Here is a 20,874-nt window from a genome sequence, read left to right as displayed (position 1 = left end):
GTATTCAGTTGACATTTAAAAAAAAAAAAAAAAGGGAAGCTAGAAAGGGCTGTACAGACCATAAATAGTCATGGGAAATTATAGTCGTGTGTGCCACACGGAAGAAAATAAAGGCCATTCATGCAGTTTCTGAAACTAGTTTTGAACTAGGAAGGAAACCAATTTCAGCACCATAGTTCTTTAAAGTATTTTTACGAGTCTGTTTCGTTAGGTCCCATTTATATCACCTGACTTAAATACCCTGTTAAGAATTTCTTCAGGATAGAAGTAGAAAAAATAAAAATGCATTGTCCTAAAATATCATGGACTGGGGTCGGGGGGGGGGGTAAATTACATGACAATCTCATTAAAATATAACTCTCTAGGGAATATATCAGTTATGGACACAAGGGAAGAGAGAATTCATGAATGTTCACCTGTCTTCAGGCCAGAAAAAAGAGGGAACACTGCTGGGAAAGGAAAAAAGACAGACTAGTGAATCTCACCTAGAAAGCTGTCAGAGGGACTTTAAAACCCCTCCCACCATGTGAATGAGGAGGAGACCGCGATTTCCAAAAAGATTTGTCCTCTCATCTTGTTGAAATTTGCTGCAGTGAAGGAGCCAAATACTCTTTTATGGGAAAGTAAGGGGGGAAAAACCCCTTACATCCTACCCCTCCAGGAAATGAAACTAAGTTAAAACTACAAGGGCTGGTTCCAAAGGATTTGATTTGAACTGAAAGGGCCTGGTTGAATCACCTTGTTAGCTGACGGCCAGAGAGCAGACAATCGGGCTAAAAAGTTTTTGATTAAATGGTCTTGGGAAAACTCAATTCAATACCCATCCTTTTACAAAAATTCCTAAAGCACTGAGTTTCGCCTCAAGTCAAGATGATGTGATAACCTCAAGCTCCTTCCCTTATAGATTTTGTGATAACTGTAGAAAACACGGTCTCGTGTGCCGAGAAAGGTTTCATCCCTATGATCCTCTTTACCAGGCAACCTTCTTCTGCTAAAGAGAGAAAAGGCAGGAACATAGGACTGCTTTCCATTCATTTGTAAGGTGCTATGCTGAGGCCACAGCTCTTTCCTATTTTCTATTTCATTTGATGCTCCCATCAGCCCAGAGATGGCTCTCATATTTCACAGAAGACAGAAACTCAAGCTGAGAAAAAGTCAAATTACTTGGCAATTGTTAAAAAGTAATTAATGGCAGAGCCAGAAATAAAACCCAGACCTCATTAATCTTCAGAGTCCGCAATTCCCTGACACGTCTCTCCAAAATTCAAATGTTAAAAAACAGTACTAATAACACATTTTCTGAGGACATTTTCATAGGCCCTCCTCGTGAAAAATGCTGGAGGTCGAGCAGGACACCTGCGGGCAGTGTGGCGACCAAATGCACACAGCACTTCAAGATAACTCAGATTCAAAAACCATTCTTAGCAGAAAGTACAGAAGTTGTGGAGAAAAAAGTCATGTACGGCTTCTGCCCTAAAGCATCTGGAAGGCTGCCCACAACAGCAGGGAGAGACACATCCACTTCCTGCTTCTTGAGCAGTCGCTCTGTTCCTCCCTGACACGTTCTGTCCATCTGCTCTGGCTCATCTAGGTTCTATATTCTGTTTTGTTTTTGTTTGTTTTTCAGTAATTTCCAGCACACCCTTACATTTTACAGCCAAGTTCTGCCACTGAAGCCAAGCATGGGATTTGGTGGTGAAACCGATTCACCTATTTGTAGGTGCACCAGGCTGCCTGCACTTTAACAATGTTTTTTGGAGATCCGGCCCAGGACTTGTACTCTATTAAAAATCCAAAAGGTTGAGTCTGAGCCCAGCAACTTTCCTACTTTTAGACAAAGACTTGATTTCTGGCCCCCAAATGTCCCAGGAAGTGCGTAACCCTCTAAATTCCTTATCATCTGTCTGCACAACATAACACTTTTACCAACTTCATCGTCTTCATAAGGTTGGTAGCTCGTACAGGGCTTCCAAACTTTCATGATAGTAACCGACAGTACAAAGGACATTTTACGTGACCACCCAACACAGATGCAGCACACACACGTGTAATTAAAAGTTTCATGAAACAATCACTACTTAGTCTCACTTTACCCTGCAGTGACATTTTCCATCCTACTTAATTTCTTAAAGTGCTGGGAGGAGCCCACTAAATCAATGCCATACTCCACTCTTCAATTCGAAAAACAAACCACAATTATTGTCTGGCGATACCACCTAACAGTGCTGATTCCAAGTGGGGAAAAAGAGCATGCAGTCTAACAGAACTATTGTTTCAAAACGTAGGGAAGTCTGCCTGGCTTGGGCGCTAAAGGCCACGAGGCTACGAGGTAAAGGAACAAACGGTATACAGATGAAAGAACTGTTGGACAAGAACATGAAAAGAATTAGTTTTAAAAATAAGTACAATTATAATTAACAGTGATGCAATGCTACCGGTTCATCTACAGACCTTCGCCCACCTTCGTCCATTATCCCACTGACGTCCTCCACCTGGTCCAGGACCCAATCCGGGATCCCACCTTGCATTTCGTCATCGTGCTTCCTTAGCCTCCTGTAGTCAGTTTTATTTGTCTTCAACAACTTTAACATTTTTGGAAAGTACTAGACAATTATTTTGTAGAAGGTCTCTCAATTTACATTTGTTTGATATTTTATCATTGCAACACGGTGGTACGTTTTTGGCAAAAACACAGAGTAGTGATGTTGCACCCTCCTATCGGAAGGTACACGATTCTCGAATTCAATGCCCAGATACACTGATTAAGTCAGTCAGGTTAAGCCTTCAAAAATCTGTGGAATTAAGGATTCTGATGATCAGCCACACTGAGACAGCAGAACTGAGGTAAGGGCCAGGAATCTGCATGTTTAGTAAGTTACCCAGGGCATTCTGAAGACACACTTTGAGAAACACTTTAATTTTATTCTCAAAACACCAGTACTTCACCAGTTAGCTCCCTTCACTTAAACAAAATAGTGTAGGCAACTTAGCTCTCAAAAATGCCAGAAATATCTGTCTTTGCCAAAAGGCACCAGTTGTCATGGTCAATTGATCACGCTCTCCAAATTCTCTGTTCCCGTTTAGTCCCGTTGATATTTACACATGTTCTGAGTCACTAAAACTTATGGTCTGTAATGTGACTAATACTCTCAGGGTATTTAATAATTACCATGTACTTCATCCGCACATACACTCTCCCCACTGCCCCCCTGAAAGTACCTTGTACTGCTCCAACCACAGATAAAAACAGATCCTAATGTCCACCCACAGCAGGAATCTACAACTGTCCTTTAAAGGGTCAGCTGCGACTTTGTTAACTAGACCAGCCGAATTCAGGAGCAGCTCTCCTGTGATCAAAAGAGTATTCAGGTGTGAGATGGATGGGGAGGTGGCCATCACCAAGATTTCAGGAACAGAAGGGTGGTGGTCCCTCCTCCACTCGTTCCGGTGACCCAGGGGGACTGTCTACCCCACCCTGCCCTGTTGTTGATGAAAAACTGATTATCTGAAACTCTCCTGGGGGCTTCCATCAAGGGGATCTCCAACTCTAAGCAAAAAGAGGTAAGCTGGGAGATATCAGCCAGTGAGATCTGGATTAGAATACTGCCAGTTCACCCCACAGAACAAAATCCCACCCTCATCATAAGACACAAAATCACAGCTTCTCAGCAACACAAGGTCCATAGCATCTCACATCTGTCTACAGTTTTCGACACAGCTGCCAGTGAAGAGCAAGTCAAAATAAACAAAACTCAAAGAGGCATACAGAGAGTAAACTCATAAGCTAACATTGCCGGTTCAAGCTATAAGAACTTTAATAAAATTGCTCTAAAGTTTTCAGAGGAAGAGAGAGATATTACTAAAAGTCACCTAATTTAGGGGCGCCTGGGTGGCTCAGTGGGCTAAGCAGCCAACTTCAAGTCATGATCTCACAGTTCGTGAGTTCCAGTCCCACATCAGGCTCTGTGCTGACCGCTCAGTGCCGGGAGCTGGTTTCCGATTCTGTGTCTCCCTCTCTCTCTGCCCCTCCCCAGCTCTCGCTCTCTCTCTCTCTCTCTCTCTCAAAAATAAACATTAAAAAAAAGTCACCTAATTTAAAGCACATTCCCTTCTCTCATTTGGTTACCAGACACCCTCCTGCCACCAGGTGAAGAAGATGAATATACACCACTCTAAAGCTGTAACACTCAACAGACAATACCATGTAATTAAAACCATGACATTGGTTTTAGCAGATAAGATTCAGAGCTAAAGAAAAACTCACAAGAAAGAGAGTCAAAGTTCAGTCTTTGGCTCTGTGTCCAGTGACGCAGGCTTCCCTGACAGTTCTCTTACAGCTTCCAGGCACAGGTTCTACGTAGAGCACTAGCGAAACCACTTACAACTAACAATGACCTGTATCCAGGCCCTCTCCTCAGTTATATAACCAAACACAGAGCTGGCAACAGTAATTTATTATCACAAAACGAAGAAAGAAACAAGGAGCATCTCATACTTGTAAGATTTGTATCACGGAGCAAACTGAAGAGGATCGGAGCAAAGTCTCATTGCTAGCAAACAGCTCTGCATCGCACGGCAGCCACAGGCTGTTTGTTCTTCCACTCCAGGAGCTTCCATTGAAACTACCCGTATCAGTTCCCTCCCTCTTACCCTCTAAAACCCGCCTTTCATTATGGTTTATCCTGCCGTGGTTTTAGAGTCTGCACTTGACTGTTAGCCCCTTGAGGGCAACACCGACGTCAGGCACTTTCAATGCCCCGCGGCACCGAGCAGGTACCAGGACCGCAGGATGTTGGCCTGGACCGTGCAAACTAGAACCAAGCACAACTGAAGTCACCTGCAAGAAGCCAGTCACAGAGATTCTTTTCTCAAAAACCCACTTTCATATTTTGAAGTTCGTGTTTTCTGGGCTGACCTCCTGCAACGGTCAGTTCTGGTTTATTCCTTCCCCCCAAACTCATCAAACCAAATATACAGTATCTCCACACTTTCCTGCATGTAAATTACGCCCCGGTCAATTAAAAAAAAATTTAGACAGACAAAACCTCCATTATTTAGACATTGGAAAGGGCAAGAAGTATTAACTCTTTAAGAAGTGGCAAATAGTTCAGTGTGAATCATTATAAAATGTTGTGTTTCTTGTCTTCCAACAAGTAACACAAGAACACTGTTCAAAACCAGCAGTCAGCAGCTTCACACTGTCCCTTTCATAAGCCGATCTGCCTGTGAGGACCAAAACTCTTAACTTTTCTTTCTGACTCAGAGTCATGACTAATAACACACTATGCTGGAGAGGTGGCTATTATGGTGGTTGGAAAACAAAGGCACTAAAATATGTCTTCTTGAAAAAATTCACTTCAGCCTTTTTTGGTCATTTGCTTTTCTCTCATAAAATAAAGGAGGATGCTTGCTCCTAGTAATTCTCCCAGCCTTTTACTCCAGGACGTTCCTGTGCCAGAAATACATTTCACGTGGCCTGCCCTCCTCCCAGGATGCACAGAGGCTGGTTAATCCCCTGACAGCAGCTCCTATTTTCCAAAATGCAGCTGGCTCTGGAGAGACCCATCTATTCCGTCTATGGGAATTTCTGCCTAAATGCCTTTAGCTTACGCTGTTAGCCTACACTCTCCATGACAGCAATGTCCTCTTCCAGTGGCTCCTAATTTTCCATGTTGCTTTACTAGAAATATTCCAGTTCACACAATCCTTCCTCTTCCAAACTACAGATTCTGTTTGGGAACTGTCCAGAATATGCAACGTGCAGAAACCTAGATTCAGAGCGAGTCGCACAGGATCACAAAGTCACCAGTAAGCAGAATCACTGATGGAAGAATCTACATTACAGATGTCCCACTCAAATCCTTTTCTGAACACAAAAACATAGTCTCCTTGACTACACTTGGGAGCTTCCGCTCAGGGACATGTTTGCAGGTCTGCCCCAGCACCAAGGAGACTGAAGGACTGCTCACTGATTGCTTCTAGGGAATTAAAAATATCCAGAACTGTCGTTTTAAAATCAAATCCTCAAAAATGAATAAAGACTCGCTATTATCTGTTGGAGAGTTCCAGCACTATTTACCTACTCTGTTAGCCATGAACTTATCAGACTTGCCAGATCCAGAAATGATTTTATCTCACTCAAAGACTCCTAAATCTGAATCCATCTATCTGTTTCTGTAGATTCGGTATAGACGCCCAGGAGAACAAGTAGATTCTCGTTATAAAACCGCACCCAAGTTTTGCCTTGTTAGCCTTATGAAAGAGGACACAAGGTTATAACATAACTTAGAATTCTCCACAGGGAAAGAGATCAAATCCCACCGTATTCATGACAACAAAAACCATGTGTCTACGGTTGCCCAAAGGCTGTGCGTTGCAAAGTTGACCCCTGAACAGCACAGGTTTGAACTGCATGGGTCCACTTATACATGGATTTTTAAAAATGTAATACAGTACTATACATGTATTTTCTTTCTTATGATTTTCTTAATACCTCTTTTCTCCAGCTTACTTTATCATAAGAATACAGCATATAATACATACATAACATACAAAATGTTTGCTAACTGATTATTTACATTATCGGTCGGGCTCCTGGTCAACAGGTTTTTAGCAGTTAAGTTTTTAGGGGGTCAAACGTTACACACAGATTAAAAAAACATTTTTTTAATGTTTATTTTTGAAAGAGAGTGCAAGTGGGGGAAGGGCAGAGAGAGAGAGGGAGAAACAGAATCTGAAGCAGACTCCAGGCTCCAAGCTGTTAGCACAGAGCCCGATGAGAGGCTCGAGCCCACGAACCGCGAGATCATGACCTGAACCGAAGTCAGATGGTCAACCGGCTGAGCCACCAGGCATCCCCCACACAAAGATTTTTGACTGTGCCGGGGTGGGGGTGGGGGTGCCCCCTGTTGTTCAAGGGTTAACTGTACTTTGATATGAACGCAAAAGTAAGAATAATTCTTTAAATGATCTTGAAACATTGCTCTTTTGTCAGGGGAATGATAGAGCACTGGTCAATTACAATTTAACAATCCCATTTTCTCACAATTCCATTATTTCTCTATAACTATTCCAGTAGGAATTCATTATAACTTATATTAGGTACAAAGAACAAATGTTTTTTAAAATGAGGATAAAAGAACAAAAGGAAAAGGAAAGGAGAACTAGAAATGTTCTCTATCCTGATCTGGGCGATGATTACAGGGGCATATACACATATGAAAATTCACTGAGCAGTATGCCGAAGGGTTGTACTTTTTTTTTTTTCACTATAAGCGATCTCTTGATTAAGAAGGGTTTTTTTTAGGGGCGCCAGGGTGGCTCAGTTGGTTAAGCATCCGACTTCGGCTCACGTTATAATCTCATGGTTCATGAGTTTGAGCCCTGCATCGGGCTCTGTGCTGATGGCTCAGAGCCTAGAGCCTGCTTCCGATTCTGTGTCTCCCCTCCCCCAATCACTCTCTCTCCCTGTTGTTCAAAAAAATAAACATTAAAAAAAAAGTTTTTTTTTTAAAGGACATAGAAGAAAAATGAAAATCCAGAGGTGAAGGTAGTATTTAAAATTCCTTAAATTTTCTTTTGTTCATTAAATAAGTATTTGTTCAGCACCCTGTTTTATTCCCGACACACTGCAAGATGCTGAGGCTAACACTGTAATTAAGACACAGTCATTGGACCCAGCGTTCGTGATCTAAGAGTGGGGACAGGCAAGTAAACAAGAAATTATAATACAGTGTGTGGTGAGTATTATGACAAGAATAAGCACAGGGAGTTGGTACACATGGTCAGGTATCTAAGTCACTTTCGGAGAACCAGAGTTCTTTTTGCCCATGAAAAATCTCACAGGTTGAGACACATCTCAAGTTTTTATTTTAAGGCTGAAAGACCCATCATTATTTTCTTTTTTAAAAGCACCACAAAATTAACTTTTTTGTTTTTCTCATGAGGTATACTAGAAGTTCAATCCTTTATGTCATCTCTAAGGTCACAGTCACTCACTAAAAATACACATTAGCAGCGGTCACAATGATGCAGGCCATCAGGCTAGGAGCTTTTTAGGACGGTGCACAAGGACTCTGAAGCAAACAAGATGTTCCCAAATAAGTTACCACTCAGTTGACTTAAAGCTTTCTTTAAGGAAAGTGCTGCATGTGGCCACTCTTAATGTTTAACCCCCTCCTCACATCAAAACAATTTCTTTACTTAGTGTAACACAACAAGCTACCTGGAAAAAGTCTGTTCAAAAGGAAATAATTTAAATGCAAGGGGAAAACCGTGTAAAGGTAAGAACAACTGGTTAGAAAACGAGAACTGAGCAAACCCTAGGAAAACGACGGCCATTGCCCAGGTCACAAGTACGTGAAAGCAAGACCAGAGAGGCCTGAGAGAATGTGGCTAAGACTGCGGCAGCCGCACAGGTCGGAGCAGCGGCAGACTTATCCCCGTTTACGGCTACACCCCCACGACACGTGCTTGTGAACGACTCCAGGCTCTTCTCTCCGGAAAGCAGTCAAATTAATGAAGAACCTACAGGTTCTCGAGTCCAGGTTCTTGCCCCGACTCCACACGCTACCCAACAGAGACGTGGCTGGCAAAACCGTGCTCTTTGTAAATCTCGGGCAGATGAGCAGAAAACCCACACAAACGGTGTCCTGCCACGTAAGACGGGCCTGCTGGCGAGGGGACGGTCGCTCGGCGACTCAGATCAGCAACCGAAACACACCAGCTGCGTTACCTGTCGGCCTTCATCAGAAGGTTCGGCGGCAGCTCCAGGAGCTGGTTGTGCTGTACATCCAAGACCTCCACCGAGGTCCTTTCCAGCCTCTCAGGGAGCCTCGTCAGCTCGTTGTGTCCCGCCAGTAGCTTCCGGAGAGCGCCGTTACAAAATAAGCTGCGCAAAAGGGGACAAGACAGAAGGAAACTTACTGAGAGCTAATTCGGGACAAAGAATAAAAAATGAACAGGAGTCGAACACTTAAAACAAGCTCTCCGAAGAAACAAATTCATTCAGAGCAACTGCAAATTCATATTACCATAAGTTCAAACTTGGAGCTCTTACATTTCAGTGTTTTCCATACTGCATGAATAAATAAGTAAATAAGAAAACCTATGAGCAGGAATATTTAACAAAGAAGCTCTACTTAGTGAAAGCGAAAAAACAAGTTTCATAGGAGATACCGAAGAGAACAGTCTACCCTTGTTAGACTCACTGGGCGAGCTTTAAAAGGTTGTAGGCTTCCCACGGTAGGCCTTGTTTCTCGTATTGCCCTGGAACACGGGTGTTTTACCCACAACAGATTCTGAATAAATACAGTCGATCAATTTTTAACCGTAGGATCCACATTAAATAAGGATTCTTCTATCCAATTAAACTTTTACAAATGCCAACAGAGAAAATGCTACATTTTTCCTCATCTGCATTTCACAATCACAATTATTTCTCCGTTTCCTCACTCCCTGCTCTTTGGTTTAATCCTAGGCCGAACAGAGACCCTCTCCTAAAGAGAAGAAAACACACTTAATCCACTATTTTCTCTCGAGACTCAGAGAGCTGTTTGGAACCTTGGCTGTGTTTCTTCCACGGGTTATCAAAAACGGAAACAAACGTTGAATACTTTTTAATCAAGTACAAATCCGTTTCATGACCAATTCAGACTTCTCCAACAGTGGTAGAGAACAAAACGGGCCCCAGGGTCAAACACAGAAGTGTGGGGCCTGTGGGAAAGAGAAGTTATCATTTGCATCCAGGATCATCTGGAGTGAGAATTCATTTACACTGCTGTCAAAGAGTGAGGCTGCCTCACCCCACCTCCTGTCTTCTAGCACTCTGACCTCACTCACGGATGGCCAGAGCTGTTACAATCACTCCACGTTATGGTATGACTTTATTCACTTAGAATCAAGCTAGATCCTTCGCTCACAAAGATGCAACCAACCTGTCTCAACGCCGTGACAGCACAGGCCGCCACGAAAGGTGTGTGGCCTGCCCGACTTTGAAGATTTAGCTACCAGTGCAGCAAGACAGGTTATCCAGGACTGCCGTTCAGTCACAGCTACTACAGGGGGCAGTCTCTGTCATTCACCTGACACCAGTAATTCAGGACTTGGTTCACCATTTTTACTGTCTCACTGGGCCTGGGCTACAATTCAGGATTCTTAGAGGGTAGAATGTATAATTTATTACTACACACACACACACACACACACACACACACACACACACACACACACACTTACTTTACCCTTAGACAAATGAATATCTGAAGGACCGGTGAGAAAATCTTTATTTTGATTTTTCCAAATAAAGGAGATTTTATAACTACAGTATGAGTCTTAACTGCTAATTACTGGACTTAGCTAAATTCTTTTGGATACTAGCTAAGCATTGTTTTCCTTTTAGTACATTTCCACTTTTTAAATATTAATTTGTCTGGTGAAGTTCTTCACATACATGGCTTAGATAAACAAAGCTTGAATATCAAAGCAACTTCGAATGAATTGCTGTCTTGCCTGAATATTAGATCAATGATAGGGCTGACAGAAAGTGTGCAAGTAAACACCACAAATAGGAAAACAATACATATTCTTTTTGTCCCACATATTACACACACTACACACACACACACACACACACACACACACACACACACACACACACAGGCTGTTTAATTCCTTGACAATAGGGCATTTAGAATTTATTTTGAATAAACATCCATTTAGATCCCCCAAAAGCATGACTAATGCAGACCCAATCAAGGATGAATTAACTTCGGAGAAAACTGGATAAAATATCAGTTATCTTGTTTGTTTAATTGTTGGGTTTGTGTACAGAATGTTTTTTTGGAGCCTACCGTGAAACAGAGGCCTTAAATGCCAATGTGCTATCTGTTGGATTGGGCGGGTCGAAGTGGGGAAGAGAACAGAGAAAACAGAAGAAAGGTAACATTGCAACATTTTTCCAACAAAATTTCCCCCCATTAGTAATAGCCTATTATGATTTTTGCTGTTTGTCTTCTGAAAGGGTCTGTCTCTCACACGTATGCACACTGCTGTCCACAGGGCACACCATCAAAATCATCTTGATAATGGTGATGGGCTACACAGGGTCACCTACATGCTCAGTCAACACAAAACTCTAAAGCAGAAAGCATTTTCAAATAGAACTGAAATTCCAGGTATAACATATGGCCAAGGAACAAAGTAAAATTAACTGAGCTTTCCAGGGATTGAAAGGTAACCCGGATTTCTTTTATGAGATCTATATTCTAACAGCATTAACCAACGGAAATCTAATGCAAGCCACAAATGTCATTTAAAATGTTCTAGTAGCGACAGTGAAAAAAGGTGAAAAGAAACAAATTCAGTCTTACATTTTATTTGTCCCACTATCTCCAAACTATTATTTTAACATGTAACTAATATACAGTATTGAGATATTTTGCATCTGGTGTATATTTTACACGCAAGGATGAGGAACATTCTAAATCTCAATGGTCACATATGACTAGTGCATACCATACTGGACAGAAGAGATATACACTCATATAAAAGATAAATAGCATTTTCATCATCACAGAAAATTCTATAGGATAACACTGGAATAGCCTTCCTTTTGTTATTAATCCATGGCTAGTCACTAACAGTCAATACTATTTTGTACTAGAATTAGTTCACCTGAAGGTACCTGTATCAATGGCTTTAGACATCATTACATGGCTGTTTTACAAATCTTGCCATTTAAATGAAAATTTACGAAATTTACATTAAGAGAAAAGAGAAGGAAAGAAAAGTCCTTGGACCTTTCTTCCATACCAAGAAAAAGAGAATCTAGTTTGCTCTTTCTAGGTTTAATGATCTAATAATCTTTTTTTCCAAGGTTATGTTTGAGGAAAACCAAAAATTATTTGTGGGGAAGGCAGGCATGTTAAGTCAACAGACAGAAGTGGAAGATTCTGAAAGAACTGAGATTACAGAAGTGAAGCAATCGTATTGTTGGCTGCGTTTTCAAACACAGCTTATTTAAAAACATCCCTAAGCACGGCCCCGCATGGCTCTGGAAAGCCTGGTTGACGAAGTCTCACTCTATCGTCCACTGCATGAAGAAAGTTTGTAATTCAAAGACATCATAGGAGATAAAAGATATTAAAAATAAAGCTTTAAAACAAATTCTTGTAGGAGTTCACAATAATAAGCTAAATTACTTAAAAACTGCTGATCTAATTTGAGACCCTCTCACTTGATCTGTAATACTCACCGTGCAGGAAGTTCGCATATTTGATTATGACTAATATCCAAAACTTCCAGCTTTCGGCTTTCGCATACCCACTCAGGCACGTTTTCTAAGCAGTTCCTAAATATAAGAATACACAATTTTGTTGTTGTTGTTGATTGGAATTTGGCCTAAAATATGGTTTGAAACTGTAAATAATTATGTAGAATAAAACTTTAAATGAAATACCAAAGTATAGTGAGTATTAACCAAAAGGATATGTCTATTCACTTTATATTCACAAGATGAAGTGTGACAAGGAATAGGAAAAAAAGAAAAAGTAGAAAAGGACACAGCTACAGCATTTCTAAAGTCTTCAAAAAAAAAAAAAAAAGAGGTATGTTTTTCAGAATTGCTATCCTAAAAAGTTTATAAGCCCATGCAAGTTTAGCAAGAAGATGTCTTATATTGGAAAAAACAAATGAACAAGTAAACATACACATTCTTTCAATTAAGCCAAATGGCATAAAATAGTTTTATTTTCCAATTTACTTTTTTTTACACTTAACATTTTTTAAATTTTTTTTTTCAACGTTTATTTATTTTTTTGGGACAGAGAGAGACAGAGCATGAACGGGGGAGGGGCAGAGAGAGAGGGAGCCACAGAATCGGAAACAGGCTCCAGGCTCCGAGCCATCAGCCCAGAGCCCGACGCGGGGCTCGAACTCACGGACCGCGAGATCGTGACCTGGCTGAAGTCGGACGCTTAACCGACTGCGCCACCCAGGCGCCCCCACTTAACATTTTTTAAATGCTTCTCTACTCTCATCGGTATCATGGGATCACAGATAAAAGGAAAGAAATGACAGCAGAGAAAAGGCACGCTGACTCTTAAGAGTGAGAATTTTTATTTGAAAATATTAACTGAGGCATTACACGGTAATCATAATTACCAGTAACGAGTGAACTAAACTAATGCTGACTTTATTGTTAAATGAACCGATTACTTCTTAGACAAATCTACTACCATGAGTACCTCCCTAGTCATGGATTATTAGTAGCCTTTTCTCTTCTTTTTTAAATATGTGAAGTGACCAGGCACAAAGAATGTAAAGTGCTATGTACATTATGAGCAGGTGAACAATTCCATGAAAAGATGATGCTTGGGATGGGACTGTATTAGAGCAAAAGTGAAAACAGTTGGGATATTACAGGTGGTGGCCTTGTGTGTGACTTAAAAATAATGCTCTTTAATTTTTCAAGAATACTACCTTTTCAACTAAAATACAGAAAAGGTGGCATTGTTTTCTGCTCAGTGTTTGTATAGGTACACATGGTTCTGGCTTTGAAGGCCAGAAGACACAATTTGTTTATTTTACTATAGTTAACCCCTACGACATCTTCCCAGGATAAGAGAGTGAAAGTCCCTCTTGCTGTAAAGAACCTCATTATACAGCAATAAGACTCACAGAAGTGACAAACATAACCAGGGACTTTGCTCTGGAGGACCTACTAAACACCATGAGGGGGGACAGCTCAGTTCCTGTACCTGACATGAATACAGAAGAGGAGGAAGTGAAAGACTCAGAGTTATGTCAGGGGAATCAGGTTCTCCAAGAGCAAGTCCGATAGTTGGGGAGGCGAATGAGGCAGAGCGTGTTATAGTGAAGGTCTGGACATGAGAGTTATAAAGCAAGACGAGCAGCATTTAAGGGGCAGAATTCAGGGAAAAGCAAGACAGGGTTTCCAATTCAGTCTCACTCAGGGGTTTTAATGGGAACCATTTGCTAATTACGTCCTGCAAACAAAGGGTAAATAGATTTACTCTGACTCTCTTACAATACATCTGTTCAAGATATTTATATACACTCATGCATGCAAACCCCACTCTAGTACCATTCTCATTTAAAAGTTAATGCAGCAGTCAAGATTGGTAGGAAAAAATAACAATTTAATCATGCAATAATCTGACTAAAAGTTTTATTAAACAAACCTGACATGAATTTAGTAGAAAAAATGCACATAGCACTACTCATAAAGTAGTTTATAATTACAAATTTATGATAAAATTGTAATTGTAATAAATCTGACACTTTCTTACCTAATTCTGATTGAGAACCTTATTAAACTAACTAGGTTTGTGTATTTTCATGACGAAAGGCAAATTCTGCACCTGAGCAATTACATGGCAGCTGTATCGGATTTTATACACTAAAAATGAATTAGCACTTGGCGAGCGGGTCATGTACTGTGGCTATTCAGAAAGTTTTCCTTTTTTCTTTTTTTTTTTAATGTTTATTTTTGAGAGAGAGAGAGAGAGAGAGAGAGACAGAGAGAAGGAGGGAGGGAGGCAAGGAGGATGAGTGGGGGAGGGGCAGAGAGAGGAGAGACAGAATACAAAGCAGGCTCTAGGCTCTGAGCTATCAGCACAGAGCCTGACGTGGGGCTTGAACTCACAGACGAGATCATGACCTGAGCTGAAGTCGAACACTTAACTGACTGGGCCACACAGGCTCCTCTATTCAGAAAATTTTGGATATTTCCTTTGGAATTATGTTAAAAGTAAATTTCAATTCTTGTGTGTTAAGATTATTAAAGTCTAATTTGTATACATACATGTTTTATGCCTTCTGGAAAAAGTCTACTATAATATTTGTGGGAACTGGGGTCAATATGACACATTGCAGTAGTGAATTTGTATAAAAGGTGAGATGGTCTGCCATTTGCAAATGAGCTAAGTAAGCAGGCTGTATGGAAATCCTACCTTGGGAGGCTTAGTTGCTAAGATGTAGGTACACAGTAACAGAGGGAAGGAAAAAAAAATCAAAGAAACACAGCACAATATTTAAAAAAAAAAAAAAGAAATTAACATCATTTCAGCGAAAGACAGAAGATATGGTTAATATAGTTAAAGAACTTCTAGACCTTCCAGCCATAGAGCTTCAACTCACTAATCTTTCAGGCTCAAACGTGGTGGTCAAATTGGGTCCATGGGGACCTAATACCTTGATTCTTCTATTTTGTAGGTATACTTCACAAATATTATTTTAACTGACAGATATTTAGTAAAACTATTGAATTTAATTTGTAATACTTACAGTCAAAATATGTAAAAAGTTTTTAGGCATAAGCTCAGACAGGATCATCTAAATAGTTTTCAAGCAGCTTCTAGAGTGCTCTAGGACTTGGCTTCTTACCTTGAAACGTCCATGTAGGACAGATAATTTGGAACTGGGTAAACATCCAGTTGTACAAGTTCTAGGAGGCAGGAAAAAAAAACCATAAAGACATTACCATTCAAGTCACACAGAGACTCTTTTTGTATACAGAACATCATTACTGCGCTTTATTCTCCATTGTTTACATTAGGAAGTACAATACATCCATTTGTTAAACTTGGAAACTACAGGAAAGTACAGAGAACTTCCAATTTAATCACAAGATCTTATTCAGAGAATGAAATAAACCACTCGTTCTATTTTCCTACCTTTTCCCCAGCCACTTACTGAGGTTGTCCTCTTGTTATGCATGCTGAATGTTTACCTAGAAGATTAACTTTTAACATTTAGATTTCCTTTCGGAAAACCAAATGCATCTGGCTTCTGCCTTCTGCATTCTACTGAAACAGCTCTCTTAAGGGTCACCAATGACTTCCTCTACTCAATTCTGAAAACCCTTCCTCCAAACCGTATGAAATGCGATACCACCATCTACCTAGGGCTTTGTTTCCCAGAGTAGTTTCTAGATGTCCTTCTGCTTCTCCAAACACTTACCGTGTCGTTCACAAGTTCAGCACCTGTCTGACACCAGCTGTGAGGGCTTTGTAAGTCTGCTGTTGGTGCCAGCTCCCTTCTCTTTCCCAGTTACCTTACTTCCACAGTTCCAGGTACCACCTCTAAACAGATGAGTTTCAAATCAACATCTGTAGTCTTGGCTGCAAGTTCCCATTTGCTCCCAGGAAAACCACTCCACTGACGGGGATTGGCAGGGTGGCGAGGACTCCACTCTTCTCCCATAAATACACTCTGTACTCTACTCTCATGGGAACAGTCTTACGGCATCCATCATGTGTCCTCCTCTTAAGAATCTCCACGGGTTCTTACAGCTTACTGAACAAGCTTCAAAGCCACGCGTCCCATAATTACTTCTTACCATTTTCTAGCAGGCACCTAGGAGTTCAGAATTCCCTGTCTTCTCCCATCTGCCGAACAGACCACATTCAGATTCCTTCCTCTTCCACACCCACTTTGTGCCTTCTGGCTATCCAAATCCTATAACCATTCAGTGATGGAGACCTATCGCTATTTGAGGTCTAGCTGGTTTTTCCAGTGAGATGACAATATTTAACTCATTTAGAAAATAAAATCCCCTATCCTTTAGGACTCCTGCACAGCACGATGCATAGAACAGGTGCTTGATAAACGCTGTTCAACTTGGAGTACAAAATACTAGTTTTCACTCAGTTTTCTGATTGCAGGGAATCAAAATCCTCCTGTTAGCAAATATATGTCCATATGATCTTTTCTTTTTTAGAAATGTCATGATTTCTAGATTCTGAAGAAGAGTGCTCATTAAATGAGTAAGACTCTTGACTTGTGGTGTCCCTGTGGGTATATAATTCAGGTCTCTCTTAAGATTAGCTCCTTTGTTAGTGGAACATGAAATCTGAGACCCTGAATAGAGTCCAGAATGGACCTTCCTTTCATTTTTACTCTCCAATATTAAATCACGGTTCCAGATTTACTATCCTAACAAGGTAGTCCAAGAAATAGTTTATTAAGGCCCGTTAAGCAGAGGAGCCAAATCAAAAGTGGGAGTAAGTTACCTAAGTACTACAATATGACAAAAACAAATTCGAAACTATAAAATCTCCTGTTTTGATTCCTTTAAATACCATGCCAGCATTCTGCTTTTATTATTTTTATCGCAGCAAAATTTGACACTTATTTTAGTAAATGGGCAAAGTAAAATCAAAGCGAGGCGTCATCACATCAAAGCAATGATGTTGCTGAGTAAATTCTTGGAACCAAAAGAGAAACTTTGATGTGGTGTATGTTACATACCATTAGAAGAGGCATAGAGTGCTTTTAGGAAGTAGCCACAGATGTTTAATGTCACCAGCTGATTCCTTTCACAGTGCAAAACTTCAATGTTGTTGAAAATCATAGCATCGAGGTCACCAAGCTTATTGTCGCGCAGATCAAGCTGAGTGACGTGCTGGAGAAAGTCCACTTCGTCTGCTATTAGCTTCCTAATTATGTTCAGTCTTGAAGAGAAAGGCCACAAACAGAGACTCTAATTAACTGCCATGCTAGAAACAAATGGCCACACCCTGATACGGTGAGCTAAGGAGAAGGGATGCACGCCTCACTATGTTACAGTCTTCCATCATTTCTTACATCTCTGCATCTGGACTTCCTTAACTGGCTAGATTCTTTGGCTATTTTTAGCGACAACTCCAGGAAGGTCTTAATCTTGGCAATATATTCTGAAACACACTTTGGACCACTTAGGCTGGAAGAGAATCACACACATTGATTTTACCTTAATTCATTGCAAGAGGGAAAAAAAAATCCACTTAATCATTTATTTCCACAGAATTTGATTGAAAGAACACAAGAAACACAACCCAGACCAACCCATTAGGCACATTACAACTAGAGTGAATGTTTAAGGAAGGAGAAAGGATTCGTGAGCAGGGAGGTGCAGAATTTAAGGGAGAAGGTGGGAGGGGCGGGTGTGTGTGTGTGTGTGTGTGTGTGTGGAAATGAATGGGAGCCACATATGCACCAGAGATGAAAATGCAAACATCTGGATTTCTGGCTGGCTTAGACCGAGGACTGATTACCAAAACTATCTCCATCATTAAAATATTGCTTGAAACAGCGAAGCACAGAAAATACTGACATTTGGCATCTAGGATTCGCTGAGAAATTAGAAAACAAAGGACGACAAATCTAGGACAGAGCAAGGCACAGGGGAAAACTGGCAGAACCTCCGCCAGGAGAACCAGCTAGCTGACGGACTGAGGTGGCCACAGATGAGATGCTCCCAAGAAGATACGGAAGTAGTAACGGGGACTAGGAATCAGTAGAATGAAGACACACTTAACTTCAAAAGGGAGAAAAAGAGACGGAAATCTCAATTCCTAGTCTGCTAGGCTACCCCCAACTCCTTTACCAACCAACAAACAAGAACCCTGCACTTCTCATAACAAAGTGCTGAAATAATGCACGTGGGCTACAACAGCATTAACAGGAGGGCTGGAGCTTAGGAAAAAGCTAAAGGCTCCTGGCTGTGAATTTCTGCCCTTTGAAAAAATAAAATAAAATGATGAAAACGGAATTATTACTAGCAATATCATAAAGTCACTGGAACACAAGGATGAGTGACAGACAGCAAAGAGCTGGGATTTGTCAATCTGTAAGCATAGCATATGGCCTGTTTAAATGTCCCCAACAGGATTTGTTTTTTGCTTCTCTTTTTTTATTCCAGGTTGTAAGATTTAAAAACTGGCCTCAACCCAGCAATTTGCCTATTTCCAAATGCTCAGGAGATTACTAGACTATGTACACAGAATTTTTAAAAAAGTCTCATTTTGGATACAACAGACTGTAGGAGTTGAAAAAAAAGGTCCCACGTTCTTCCTAATTTACACCGTAAGTACTTTCCTAATGTGGCATCATCATCTTCATTTGAAAGAGCTCCCTCCTGTAATTTCATGTATTAACACTAAAATAATTAAAGGGTTTATTTAATGAGGAGGCAAAAGAAAATCTATAACGAGAGGGAAATGTTCAGTTAAAATTGCCAACTCTTACCAGGATTCAAATATCAAAAGTTTCCAGGCTCACACAATAATATAATTATTTAGGATGAACTTTCAAAGAGGCAAAACGTGATTAAAATTTCCTTTCAATAATCCCCTCAGCTCACACAGCCATTTTATTTATTTCATCAACATTCACTGAGATTTACTTTGTGTAGATAGGTGGTGTGAAACAGCATCATATTCTAGTTCCTGTTTGCTGCTCACTACATAGGACCTTGAACAAGTCACTTCATAATTCTGGTTAAGCCTAATTCTAATCTGTAAAACAGGGATTGCGCCTTGCTTGTCCTACGAGGCAGCTGAGAAAGTCAGATGAATGGATGTGCCCATAGTTTGCAAACAGTGAAAGGGATGGTGGTGATTAGCATGGTGACCTGTGGCTTGGGTCACTACGAGATGAATAAAACAAGGTGTCTGTCAAGAGATTTAGTACTTGAGCGAGGAAAATCATATGCTTTAAAATACAAAGACTATAAGTACGTGACGAGTGCCATAACCGACGCATGAAACACACAGAATGGTCAGAAAAGACGCAACCCAGGATGAAGCACCTCATCCGAATGGCAAGGGGAGGCAGAATTTTACAGATGCAAGTGGGCAAAGAAAGCAGTGCATGAGTTAGGGCAGAATGGCCTCTGGACTGAAGAGAAGAGCGAGACAGGGAGAACTCCACACACGAGTGCGGGAGAGCAGGGCATTCGAGAGGCTGCAAGGATGGGTTAGTCAATTAAAGTACCAACCAAGTGCTAACACTGGCTAACAAGGATAAAGCACAGCAGTGCTGCTTGGTTGTCTGTGGTGAAGGAGCTCTGTTCTAGACACTTTTTTTCAAGTTCATTTATTTTGAGGGAGAGAATGCGGGCAAGAGTGAGCAGGGGAGGGGCAGAGAGAGGCCTGGAGGAAAGCAGGTACCTAGGCACAACCGTTCAACGTTTAGAGGGTCCCGTGTCTGCTTCCGGTATTTAAACATCCTGTAACCGATCTCATCTAAAAAGATCCAATTAGAACTAGAAATCTAGGTGGCTCAATTTAAAAGGGCTTAAATTCTTTAAGACCGAAAGTTTTCTAAGTCTAAGTGACTCAGAGACAAATAATGTTGACAATTTAGAAAGAAAGTTAACGAGACAAAGTGTTCAGTGTCTCCTCCTGTCACATTCGAGAAAGTTCTCAACTTCAGATCCAGGATTACCATTTGTCCTCCTTCAATGAAGAACCGGTTCGCACACTGCTAACCAACACTTCCCCAGGTGCAACAGGCTTGATTTCTTTAGTCTGAGGAAAGGGAAAAGGAAGCCATTCTTTGAGGGACTGGAAGAAACGGTTTCCAAGGTCAGACCGTATGAAGGAAGAAAAGGACCAAAGATGATGCTTCTTTACACTGACAAAAATCGACAGGTCTGAGTGAGGGCCTAGGGTTATCAACACAGAGGAAAGTGGGGAGTAAGGTGAGGAAAGAAACACCCTTGACAAATGAGGAGTCGGGAAGACGCCAAGAATGATAGCTGAGTTCCACGAGGAGGAAGGCGTCCTCAATCAGGTAAGATAACAACACATAAGACATTGGGAGTAGGAGGCATTTAACTCAATTCCTTCCCAAACCCTGCGATTTAGCTTCTGTTACTAACTATAATTTAGAGATGAGAACACAGCTGCCCAGAGACATTAAGTATCTTGCCCAAGATCTATCACGATGACTATGTGGTCATCGACCTCTGGACAATGGGGGGATTAATTTGGCTGAAAAAAGTATCAAATTGGGCAAATTAGTATGAGACCTCTAAGCCTGATATGCTGCTTTACGGGAACTCAGTCCCATGACAGGCTTTTGTTTTTC

The 20,874-nt window shown here is 40.9% G+C and overlaps 1 protein-coding gene across 1 annotated transcript in view; it reads right to left on the bottom strand.

Annotated features, from left to right (window-relative positions):
* The window catches only part of PHLPP1 (PH domain and leucine rich repeat protein phosphatase 1), a 213,891-nt gene that overhangs the window by 33,515 nt on the left and 159,502 nt on the right, over nt 1-20,874 (bottom strand). The window contains exons 7-10 of the mRNA XM_043559032.1: nt 17,272-17,474; nt 15,406-15,466; nt 12,254-12,349; nt 8,735-8,890 (exon numbers count right to left, since the gene is read on the bottom strand). Coding sequence (XP_043414967.1) covers nt 8,735-8,890; nt 12,254-12,349; nt 15,406-15,466; nt 17,272-17,474 — 516 coding nt within the window. The remainder of the gene's footprint in view (nt 1-8,734; nt 8,891-12,253; nt 12,350-15,405; nt 15,467-17,271; nt 17,475-20,874) is intronic.

The sequence above is a fragment of the Prionailurus bengalensis genome, chromosome D3, assembly GCF_016509475.1.
Source record: "Prionailurus bengalensis isolate Pbe53 chromosome D3, Fcat_Pben_1.1_paternal_pri, whole genome shotgun sequence".
Classification (NCBI taxonomy): domain Eukaryota; kingdom Metazoa; phylum Chordata; class Mammalia; order Carnivora; family Felidae; genus Prionailurus; species Prionailurus bengalensis.
Note: the sequence above shows the minus strand (reverse complement) of the source record. Positions and strands in the feature narration are given on the sequence as shown.